Here is a 12,929-nt window from a genome sequence, read left to right on the forward strand (position 1 = left end):
AAAACTATCCATATGTAGGATGCAAGTTAAAGGGCAAAACTAGAAGACAAAAATAATTTTGATTCTAGTTATCTGAAGTAAGTAACTCATAGCTTAAAAAAAATACCAATTTCAATGCCATCAATGGTAACATGAATAGTGTAGAGTCCAATAGCCCCTGGAGTCCAATTTGCACAATAAGTTCCATCATTATTGACACGGATCAGCATATTCTCACTGGGTCTGAAAAGAGATAAGATGGATATTGGAAATTTTACTTTTGGTTAATCAGCCAACGTCATTACGATAGCTCAGCAAACATTTAATTTGCTTGCATACTGCTTGGCAATCCTACCGCCCTGCCATAGTATCCTTGCCTACCCTCCAAAATGCTTGAATTTCACTTCTTTCTTACCTCAAACTTGCATCACCCCTCTTCCTCACTCTCAGGTGATCATGACCTCACCTCTTTCTTGCATGAGACAATAAACAATCAGATACAAACTCAAGTTGCAATCAGATTAATAAACCTACTTACCTCTGCCTTCTCTCATGGTAGAATGGAGGAAGTGTTCTGGATCTGATCCAAAGCTAGCCCCTCCCCTTGTGCTGTGAATCTTACTCCCTCAACATTTTTATGCTGCAACCACCGTTTTCTCTCTCATGCAGCACCAATTACTCTCAATCTACTGAATCATTTCCATCAGCAACAAACATTGATATTACAGCCCCCTCTAAAAGGTCTTGTATCTCTTCTCCTATTTATATCTCACTTCTACTTCCCTTCCACAATTTATCCTTACTAGGCTTTTGTTTCCAACATTTCATTACAACTGCTGATGTCAAAGTCACTAATGACCACCATGTCCCCAAGTTCAATGGTCACTTCATCCTCAGCGATCTCTTAAGTAGCATTTACTAGCTACAACTCTTCCTGTCTTGAAATACCTCCTTCTTTTTGTTTCTGTGATGTTTTCTGGCTTTTTTCTTCTCTCACTGGCCATTCTTTGTCAGTGTGTTATTGGCTTTCCCTTTTCTGACCACTGTATAATTTAAGGAATGCCCCAGGATTTGGGTCTGGGTCATCTTTTTCTTCTATCTATGCTATCTTTCCTCAGTTTTAAATGCCATCTCTATACAGAAAATAAATTCCCAAATTAATTTTCCCCATGAGTTTCAAACTGGCATTTCCAGCCTATACACAATTCTGCTATCTCAGATTCACTTCAGAGATTTTTCTAAATTCTATGGAGGTGATCTCTCCAAACTATAATGCATCTAATTATTTTTTTTCAACGGACTATTTTAAGAAGTACTGGTCCTAACAAATAAAATACTAACTCAAAAAAATGTTAATTCTGAAGTTAACAGAATCACGTATGGGCTGAAAAATTAAGACAGTACAATTAAATACAAGTATACCACTTGCTGAAATCTCTCCACAATTCATTGGAAGGAGAAGAGGAATAAGTTCTAAATAGCAAACAAATGAAAACAAACTAATTAACGCTAAACAAGTCAATTTAAACATTTTTAGATAATAGATACCTACTTTAGATGCCTACTTTCACTAGTAGGTAGTATTACATAATATATTGGCAGCATTATAGTTGAACGTAAGCACATTTTTGTTTTCTGCAAATTTACACAGTATTACAAGTGAGAAATCTCTATTGACAATCTAGAAAAATGCTATTAAGTATTTATAGAAAATAAAGTTGAAATGCAAGATAATTTTAGTTGTAAGCAGCTTACAACTTATGTTTTGGTTACACTTTGAGAAAATGATCCTTACCTCTTAGGAGTTGGTGATGCAAAACGCAGCTCTTCAAATGAATAATTTTCATAAACCTTTAAGAAAGAGACCAGTAAAAATGGTAAAATCATTTAGAAACATTCTCAATTAATAGGGTGATACATTAATCAATAAATGCTTGTGAGACAACTGATTATTCATATAGGAGTAAAAGATAAAATTCAATGATCTACATTAGACCATTTATTAAAGATAAATTTTATATGGTTTCAAGATCCAAAAGTAAACACCAAACTTAAAAGAAAAAAAGAACAAAAGAATAAAACAGGTAACACCTTTCGAGTACATTAAAATTTTAAAGTTCTCCAAAACAAAGATACCATAAAGATAGGAAAAGCCTCCACCTCAGAGAAGGAGATGTGTAACTTGTACAACCCAAAGGTGATATGCATCCATAATACACAAAGAATAAATCCATACAAAGAGATAAACAACACAAAAGAATAGAGAGTCAAGACAATTCTCTGAACAAGAAATCTGAAAAGTCAATAAAGAATAGAAAACTTATTTAACTAAACTTGGAAGAAAATACAAATTAAAACAAAACCCAAATAAGTCATATCATGGTCATCAAATTGTGTTGATAAGAACCAGGCACTGAGGAGAACATGCAGCACCTGGTACTTTCATATATTGCTTGTGGGAGTGTGAGTTTTGGCAATATTTAATGTAGTTCAAGACATGCATGCCCTACAACTTAACGTATCCACTTCCAGGTATGTATCTTCCAGAAACTCTTGCTCATGTACAAAAGGCGACAAAAACAGAATGTTTATTTCAGTACGGTTTATAATAAGTGTCCACCAATGAGAGAATGGACAGATTATGGAATAGTAACCCAATGGACTAATGTAAAGAAGTTAAAATGAATGAACTATAGCTACATGGCTGAACCTCAAAAACAACATTGAGCAAAAATCTGGCAAAATGATATGTACAATATGAGACTATTTTATAAACTTCTGGAAAACATATTGAACAATCCAAAATATACTGCTTATGAATACATTTGTATCCAGTAAGAGCCTAAAAATATACACAGGAATGAGAATCACTACACTCAAGAGAGTGGTTACCTCTAAGGAAGGGTGGTAATGGATTTGAGGAGGGATTTATGTGGCTTCAATTGTACCTGAAGCAACCTGTTTCTTAATAAAAAATAACAAAATGACCTGAAACAATTATCATAAAATGTAAAGACAAAAATGGGCTGTAGGTACATGAAACTTGGCACATTATTCCCAATAATTCTCTATGTCTGCTACATTGCCAAAGAAGTAATTATCTTTCAAGGTTCAGGTCAAGATGTCTAACTGCTCATCCACTTCTAACTTCTCCTGTACTGATAGTAAAAAGATGCACAATCAAAGCCCCCTTCCTTCTCTCTACCCTTTTTGTTTTCATAAAAATGAATCAGAACTGATTTAGCTGCCTACCTACTCAAAAGTTACACATGAGAAAAACCTAAGTTAAGGTTGAGTCTTTAGCTATACAAAGGTGTGAAAAAGAAGGAAATTCAGGTTTCTAGACTTTCAGTACAGTGTATTTTCCACTTCATCACTTTCCTTCAAATACATATTATTTTCACACTTAGTAATGAAAGAAGAGACCAGATCTTCTCACTTTTCCATCCTTTACAATACTCAGCTCACTACTGGGTGGGTACATAGTATCTGTGAATGGTTGATAAGGAAAATTTCCTTTCCTGGATCCTGAACTAAAATTTCACAGAGACTGTTTGGGAAGGGCATTTGATACCTGCTCTAAAACTAAGCTACTCAGAACATGTATAAAATATTGCATTCCACTGTGGTAACAAAATCTGCAAAAGAAATTATACAAATTGAAGCATGTTCATAGGAAACTAAAAGATTAGGGAGGTAAGGAAACTAGAAACTAAATTCCTTAAATAAGTGTTAGAGTAGAGAAGAATATTTAGCTTTGAATTCTTTAATAGACAGTGGACAATTCACCTTGAACTCTAGCTTTTCATTCCCTGATTTCTTTAACCTCAACAACTTCAACTTTATTTCGGCCACTCACACCAAAAGTCACAGACCTGTGACATTACTCAGAACTGTTCTATCTCTGAAATCAAATAAAATGGCCTGCTCAGTTTTTTACCTCAATAACCACTCCTGTATCTACTCTGATGTCTAGTCCTTCTTACTTCCTTGACCCTCTGAAATTTCTTCCTTTTTAAACTGTTAGGTTCCACTGTCCTCTCTTTAGCTACCATATGCTCAACTTCCTTGTTCCACCGTTCCTTTGTTGATCTAGCAAAATTTTAACACTGGATCAATCCAAATGATTATTTTATCCATGCTCATATGACTCACACTGTTATTCACAAATGATCTTCAATTTCAACTGATTATTCAAAGGCCTCTGATAAATCTTTTCTGATCAGTGCTTTCTTTCAATCTCTACGACAACAATTTCATTTTTTTCCATTTGTTTCAGGATCTTGACCCTAAGATTCATCACTTCCATTTCCAACCCAAACTATATAATTACTGTTTTAAATTCCTTTGGCTGCAAAACCTACGAATTTACTAGAATCTGTATTAAGTTTTCTTTTTCTTTTCCTGGTAGAATGAAACGTCAGAGTCGATACAGGAGTAGTTATTGAGGTAAAAAACTGAGCAGGTCATTTTATTTTGATTTCAGAGATAGAACAGTTCTGAGTAATGTCACAGGTCTGTGACTTTTGGTTTGAGTGGCCGAAATAAAGTTGAAGTTGTTGAGGTTAAAGAAATCAGGGAATGAATTTCTTTAACCTCAACAACTTCCTGTGATCACTCCTCCTCCTATTTAAGGCCAAGGCTACCACTTGATCTCTGAATCCTATTTTTATATTTCAGAGTATCTTTGTTGTTTTCTTTCTCTCAATTATCTCCTAATCAGCACTCAAATATGCAATCGGTCTCTATTAAGAAGGCCCCATACTCCAAAGCCTTCATTCAGTTCCATTTCCTCTGGTTCTTTCTATAGTCAAACATCTTGAGAGGCTTATCTACACTCACTTCAGCAATTCCCTTAACTATGTGTTGCTTCTTTGGCTAGTATTCTTACCAATGAAGATTGTGTTTCCTTTCCCTTTCTTTTTCTCTTATCTAGCTTGTAAATCAATGCTTCTCAAAGTACAGGTTTTGAATTTGGATCACTCTGCATATCTGTTTCAGGTAAACTCCTGAACTTCTCTCCAAACCCATTGAATCTAAATCTTTGGGTGCTTGGGAATCTTTTTTTTAAAGTACGCACTCCAGATACTTCTAATGTAGACAAGAGTCTGAGACTCAGTGACACTGGTGTTTCTTAGGATCCTGTCCTGGAGCTTCTGTCTTCACTCACCATAGACTTGATAAGTAATGTAAGTGCTAATGATACCTGAATCCTTTTCTTGAGGTCAGACTGTGATCACTCAGGTCTGTACATCCACCTTTGTTTTATACATCTTCACATAAGTATTTCAGAAGTATCTAAAAGTCATCACATCCAAAACTGACTCTGCTATCTTTCTCAACCAAAACCTGCCCCTCTTCCATTATCAATTGGACACAAGCTGAAAATGTGAATTTCACCTTTTATTTCCTTTCTTCTCTTTATTCCACCTCTACTAGCTACCAAGTTCTACTGATTCTACTGAATCTATACTGATTGACAACTCACCAGTCTAAGTGATCAGTGTATCTCACCAAATTAAGTCAATAGTCCCCTACAGAGACAAAAATCAAGCCATGTTTCTTGATCATCTGCCCAATTACACAGTCCATATTCCACCATGATCTTTATAAAACACCAGTCTAATCAAGCCATTCCTCCACCCAAAAGCCTTCAATGGCTCACCACTGCTCTCTGAAAATGCCAAAAGTACAAACTTCAGCTTTGAATAATGACTATCTTGATAATTTAGACTAACACTGCCTCTGATGATAACTAAAACATCCAAAATATTTATTTTTAAATGTCCAACATTATTAGATAGCTAAAAAGCCTGAAACTTTTTAGGAGGTACATCTCGCATTTGAGAGAATCCAAAATTGAAGGGGGCATAGGTAAACCCTGAAATCCTGAAGAGATACATTCTAGCAGGAAAAGTAAGCTGCAAATAGGCAAGTACTTAGAAATTTTATTCTATTTTTATTCTTTGTAGAGATGATGTCTCACTATGTTACTGAGGCTGGTCTCGAACTCTTGGCCTCAAGTGATGCTCCCTTGTTGGCCTTCCAAAGCACTAGGATTATAGGTGTGAGCCACTGTTCCTGGTCAAAAGTAAGCAAGTACTTTCACTGGACCTAAAACTCAGCCTAAGCCACCTGTATCTCTGATTGGATTAACTTGATCTGTAATTGGTAATCCCCTCTGGACATTTGCCAAAAACCAATGAAAACCCTCTGTGAAGATAGATAAAATCATCTTTAAAGTGTTGCTGCAAATTTAATATCCATCAAACACTCTTTGGACTTATAATTTCATGTCTGCATCTGAATCACTGAAATGTTGGTTAAATAAATGAATGTTGAAAACTAAAATTGTTCTGATAAGTAAAATAAATTACCTTCATCATTGTTATGGCAATATATCGAGCTTCCTTCACTATCATTGGTTCATATGAAACATCTAGCTTTGGTGATGCCAGCCCTCCAAAAGTCATGTCAGTATTAGGAGGTGCAGTTGTTACTGCAGGACTGCCAGGAATCCTTTGAGGTTTCTTTACTTGATCTTGTTGTAAAGATGTTTTTTTCTGAGAAACAGGGACAGCTTTCACTTCCACCTAAACATGGCATTATACAAACCAAATACTATTATTATTTAATTGTCATTGACATCAAAAGAAGCAACTTACAGTTATAAACTCATAATTATGCACACTTTATGTTAGCATTGGTCTATCTCAGGCATTTCCTTCAAAGGCTTATTCAACAGAATTACAATGACCTCAAGATGGGCTGATAATATGAACTATGAACACAGTGTAAAACAAAGGCTCATATTTTTGGAATACATATTCAGAGATATCAAAACATAAAAACAAATGCACCATTAATAAGTTACAGGAAAGGATAGCAAAATGAATCTACATCAAATTCTTGCAGGGACTAACAAATTATTTTATCAGGTAATCCAAGTGTAAATGCTTTCCCACAATCTCAACACGTTTTAAAGCAGTAATGTCAGTTTCAGCTATACTGTTCTACAGAAGAAAATGTACTCTATTGATAGACGTTTTAAAAATTAACACAATAAAACAAATTTTATGCCTAAAGCCCAAAGATATTTCCTTACTCTGGTGAAGAAAGAGTATTATTAGACAGCTCTGTCACCAACATAAGCATTTAATTTAAGCGATTAATAAATTGAAGCAATTAAACTTTGCAACTCAATTTTTTCAACAATAAAATGGAACTATCTTTCATCTACTAACTCTACTGTATAGATGAAAGGACAGATTTGTTAAGGGATGTTAATATATTGAAAATACAAACTGTCTTATAAAAATACTTTTTTCTGAAATATTTTCCAGAAATTGTAAGAAAACATTGTTTTTATTAGCTTATGCATTGGCAGAAAAACACTTGAGCCCTAGGCAAGCACAAATTTACACAAAATTGGAATACCACTTTAGCTCTTCAGCAAGTATCACCATTCTGAGCTTTATTCAAAGTTTCTGCTGTTCCTTATAGACTATAGTTTTCTGGTTGGCAAGAATAGGTAATCCAACAATAGGATTGTTACAGAAATAGAAAAAGTAGCAGAGATAAAAGTGACAGTATTATTTAAGTAATTGAGGGCTACCTCAGAACTACGGAATGTCTTTAATGTTTATTGTTATTAATAATACCATTCTATGGAATCTGTAGTTTGAGACTTTCCCTATTTACATAATGTTAGGCACAGGTGACAAATACGTTCCATTAAGTGATCACCATCTTCAGGTGAGGTTACAAGAGATCAGTATTTGGACTGACATAATCCCCTGGCAACATTAAAAACCCATTCTTATATTTAACAAACAGCACTTTACAGGTATATGGTAAAAATTTCAACTCAAACATATGTGCCAGCATTAAAAGCTTTAAACTTTAAATATAATTTAAAAATGTGAAGATGAAACAGACAGGAGGTAGGGAAATACTGGGTAGAAGAAGGTGGTTCCCCAGTAAATGCCCCACCCTCAGGCCTAGAAACCACGGCCCTAAATGAGAACAGTTATCCTTGTATTCCCGTCCAAATGTTACCTTTTTGACCCACTCTGCCACCTCCCACCCTGTGCCCATATAAATCCCAGACTTCGGCTGGCATAGAGACAAGTGGCTGAAAATCAAGAGAAGAAGCAACTGACAGATACGGCTTAACCTCAGGCATGACTTTGGAGAGGAGCCTGGTTGGAGATGGCTGAGCTTCTCCAGGGAAATATCACCTTCTCACACTATCCCCTTTCCAGCTCCCATTCCCCTGAGAGCCACTTCCAACACTGCATTCATCACTTTTCAAACCTTTTGTGTGACCTAATTCTTCTTGGATGCTGGACAAGAATTCAGGACACACTGGGTGCAGAAACGCAAAAAGGCTGTCATGCGGACTCTTCACTGAGCTGTTTAACACAGCCATCCACGGACAACAAAGGTTAAAGAGCATTAATTGTGACACACCCCTAGATGTGAGGCCGTGGGACTGGAGACCAATACCACTTGCTCCGGCCCTGGCACCTGCTTGCCTACGTGCTCCCCCTCCTGCAAGGGGTTTGAGTGCAGTGGCCAAGTAAATGGACCACAACCTTGTTGCAAGTCCCATGAAGGAGTAAAGGGAACTCTCCTGTCTCAAACATATTTGATTTTAAATTATACATACTATTTTTATACATACTATTTCAATTTAACCTTTCTGTAAGCAGCTATATTTACCCTAAGTATTTAATAAATTATTATTAGAGTCTATGTGTGTATGCACCATGAACCTTGAAGTAAATCACTGAATAAATTTATACTCTAAGAATACTGAGACACAGAATAACCATTCTGCTTTCTTTTACAAACTGTGCTACTTAAAAAAAATTGTCATTCTTCTATTTCTTACGTAACTTTATCTTGTCAATAAATAAGATTTCCTTAAAATAAACTTCTTTTTTTCTTTTGAAACAGAGTTTTGCTCTTGTTGTCCAGGCTGGAGTACAATGGCGTAATCTCGGCTCACCGCAAACTCTGCCTGATGGGTTCAAGAGATTCTTCTGCCTCAGCCTCCCAAGTTGCTGGGATCACAGGCATGCACCATCACGCCTTTAGTAGAGATGGGGTTTCTCCATGTTGGTCAGGCTGGTCTTGAACTCTCAACCTCAGGTGATCTGCCTGCCTCAGCCTTCTAAAGTGCTGGGATTACAGGTGTGAGCCATTGCACCTGGCTAAACATTTTTTTTTAATTCATAGGAAGCTTTAAAAATAGATGAAATGTCCTATATGCCTTTCATTCAGGTTTTCCCAATGGTTACATTTTATCCAACACTATCAATTATTGATGGCACAGAACCAAAACCAGGAAATTGACATTGGTACAATATGTACATTTAGCTCTAAGTCACTTTATCATATATAGGAATACTCATTTTATAAGTAAAAAATTATAACAACATTTGCTGCTTTTTAAAGCATTTGGAAATATTAGCTGCAAATCAATTTTTATGTTTCCAATAATTAGCTATTACTGCATAAAGATTTTAACAATTTCTGAAGAGTCTCAAATGCTCCTAAGACTTCATTCATATACTATCAGGTTGAAAGTAAAATAGATTAAATTAATTTTCTTTTCAGCTAATATGATAATGTGATATTAATAAATTAAACATCACTAGGAGCACAAGTCATGTAAGCAACGTGCTCTTATTTTTTATTCAGTCAGGTAAGATGTTACATTGGCACTGCATTTCTTCATGCTATAAATGAAAGAATGCATAAAGTAGCTGAAATAGTCCTACTGAAAACAATATTGAGGCAAAATTAGCTGCCCTGTGAGTAAAGAGGATTTTTGTGGCTTAATAAACTCTAAGCTTTAAACAACCAATTACTCTATAAGACAAATTTGAAGGAGCAGAAGGCTGGGGACTGCCTATATAAAATTTTATTCAATATAACATTTTTTAGAAATAAAAATTTTAAAAGAGATATTCATATTAACAATTATATATAATAGGCTCTGTAACATCATTATAATTAATATTACAGGTAAGAGGTATCCTAAAAACTATATATTCATCAATATGGTATACAACTATTTCCATTCCTCATTCTTTTACAATCTAAACTCATATATTTCTAACTTATTTACTAAGTATGAGTATTATTTTCAAAATGTGGTTTCAGTAATACCAAGCACAGAATGTATGTGAGTCTCTCAAAACTACATACAAGTTTAAAAATGTATTCTTTCATGCATTTATTCAATCAATATGCATGGAGGGCCTTCCCTCTATGTGCCTAGCACTCTATAGATGGATACTTTCTTATCCCTCCTTTGAATCACCATTAACATGTAGCAAAACGTAAAAAAACACACTCACAAAAAACTATATGTAACTTGGAAACTTGGGGACTAATTAATATAAACAAGTCATTTAAACAAATTTTGGCATCACCTATTATATAAAGAGGGAAGAACAAATGAACTCCCAGCACTTGGCATTTCTAAAGTTTTATCAGTCACTGCAGCCAGTATATAGATATCTGCTAATTTAATTCAGTTATAATTACCTTCATATTGGGAACATGTACCACATCCCCATACTGGTCTTTTGTTTGAACGGTTATGGTGGTAGGCCAACCACAACGAATATCATCCTTATTCAGGATCAAAGATGTTTTCTGAGGATCAGCATATGAATCTGGCTGAAGCCACCTAACAGTAATAAAAAACAAACAAAACCCCAAACATTGATCAGCATCTTCAATGATTAATATAAGATAAAGCGAAACGAACAAAACTTGTATCAAACAAAATGCTAAAACAGTATCTTCATTTCCAATTCAGTGACAATCACGAGTGTCTCCCCTGGAAACTGTTAAGGACAAATTAATTAAAATAACATGCCAAAGCACAGGTAATTTCTGATATTTAAATATAATATAAAAATACTTTTTAAAACCAGAAAACTTGAAATTTGAACTATGGCTAATTTAAAATCACCAAGAACATGAATGTAGGTTGTGCAAAATTTGAAGTCCTGAGCAGGCTCATTCTCTCTGAAGGAGCTCCGTGTTACTCTGCCAGCCTGGAAGCCTGGAAAAAGCATGTCTCTGTAAAAGCAGGGGCAGAAATGGCCCTCTGCTTGCCTGAGAGCAACCAGGTTCAAGGTGTACTGCCAATCTTTTTTTCACAGTTTCTTAAATATCTTCCTCATTACCTTGCTTTCCACCTGAAGTGCATCCGTATCTTATAATTTATGATGTCCATTCCTGAATTCATTCTGTGATCTACACTGGAGTTGTCCTGTGAGCTGAGTAGTAATTCTACCATGCATTACATAAAAATGTCTACAGTATATAGTAGTGAGGCTGACTTAAATGATTTGAGATTCCTCTCCAATCACTATTTTGTGATTTTTAAAAACTAAAGCGTAATTTCTGCAATTTTAAAATTAAAACCAGAAAGAAATTAGATTTTATTTTTAATCGTAAATCATGCAGACCAGTATATTTTTTTCCTTTTCATCCTAAACACAAAAAGCAAAAAAATAATCAATAAACAACTATAATACATTTAATTTTTTTTTTTTTTTTTGAGGTAGGGTCTTGGTCTGTTGGCCAAGCTGGATTACACTGGCACAATCACAGCAACCTCTGGCTCCAGGGTTTGAGCAATCCCCCACCCCTCAGCCTCTAAGTAGCTGGAACTACGGTGTACGCCTCCATGCCTGGCTCATGTTTGTATTTTTTGTAGAGACAGGGTTTTGCCATGTTGGCCAGACTGGTCTCGAAATCCTATGCTCAAGCAATCCACTTGCCTCAGCCTCCCAAAATGCTGGGATTTCAGGCATGAGCCATCGCACCTGGCCTTATCATGTATTTTAAAAAATTGTTAAATGCTTTAAAATATTAACTATTGCAGCCTGGGCAGCATGGCAAAACTTTGTTTCTACAAAAAATACAAAAAAGAAAAATAGCCAGCTGTGGTGGTATGGCTGTAATCCCAGCTACTTGGGAGGCAGAGGCATAAGAATAGCTTACATCCAGGAAGTGGGGGTTGCAGTGAGCTGAGATCATGCTAATGCACTCCAGCCTGGGCAACTTTTTTGAGACCCTCTGTGTCAAAACAAACAAACAAAAAACTCCAAAACCATCAAACAAACAAAAATATTAACTATCATTTTGTATTTTAGCAAGTTAATAATGCATAAACCAGTTTTTTAAAAATCAGCACTTTAAAATCCTAATGACTCCCCTCTTTCATTTCAGAAATGTGACTCCCCTCTTTCATTTCAGAAATGAAGAAAGATGAAAGGCCTAAAATAGAGTAAGTAACTTAAAGCACATTTACCTTGCAAGCCTTCCACCACTTGATCCTGGGACACAGGCAATAAAATCATCCAGAAAAGACTGTTCATTGCTTTGGATTTGGAGTGGTAAACTTCCCTCAAGTGCTTCTAATATAGTTGGTGAATGAGAAAGAGCTAAACCCTTTCCAAGAATGCCAGAATGGGTTTTGCACACCTGTTAAGAAAGAATATTTATATATTTTTAAAGATAAAACCTTAATTACATAAAATTTTTCAACATGCAGATACTTTTAGACAGGCCTTCATAGAAAAATCACTTTCTCCCCATACCCCACTGTTCCTTCTTTTAACCCACAGAATAGGAAATTTCTAGGAGAGAAAAATGTGAGACAAATTTGCAATCTCTTTTCTCCCTCAAAAATAAATGCCCTGTCAGAGATCTGCATGCTGGATAAAATGGTGTATCTCCTCCACGCCACTCCTCTATGTATTATATCCTCATTTTTCAGGACCAGAGCTCCCTCTGTCAGCAGCTGTGAATGTCTCCCATTGTTTTCTTTTTGAGACAGGGTCACACCCTGCCACCCAGGCTGGAGTACAGTGGTGCCATCATAGCTCATTGCAGCCTCGACCTCGTGGTCTCAAGCA

The 12,929-nt window shown here is 35.7% G+C and overlaps 1 protein-coding gene across 22 annotated transcripts in view; it reads right to left on the reverse strand.

Annotated features, from left to right (window-relative positions):
- Positions 1-12,929, reverse strand: part of MYCBP2 (MYC binding protein 2) — a 274,498-nt gene that overhangs the window by 95,380 nt on the left and 166,189 nt on the right. For all 22 annotated transcript variants that reach the window (XM_032277408.1, XM_032277409.1, XM_032277423.1 and 19 more), the window contains 5 exons: positions 12,323-12,495; positions 10,540-10,684; positions 6,357-6,572; positions 1,775-1,830; positions 107-222 (listed from right to left, as the gene is read on the reverse strand). In XM_032277408.1, coding sequence (XP_032133299.1) covers positions 107-222; positions 1,775-1,830; positions 6,357-6,572; positions 10,540-10,684; positions 12,323-12,495 — 706 coding nt within the window. The remainder of the gene's footprint in view (positions 1-106; positions 223-1,774; positions 1,831-6,356; positions 6,573-10,539; positions 10,685-12,322; positions 12,496-12,929) is intronic.

This window comes from Sapajus apella, unplaced genomic scaffold (assembly GCF_009761245.1).
Source record: "Sapajus apella isolate SASKATOON/1434 unplaced genomic scaffold, GSC_monkey_1.0 scaffold9, whole genome shotgun sequence".
NCBI lineage: Eukaryota > Metazoa > Chordata > Mammalia > Primates > Cebidae > Sapajus > Sapajus apella.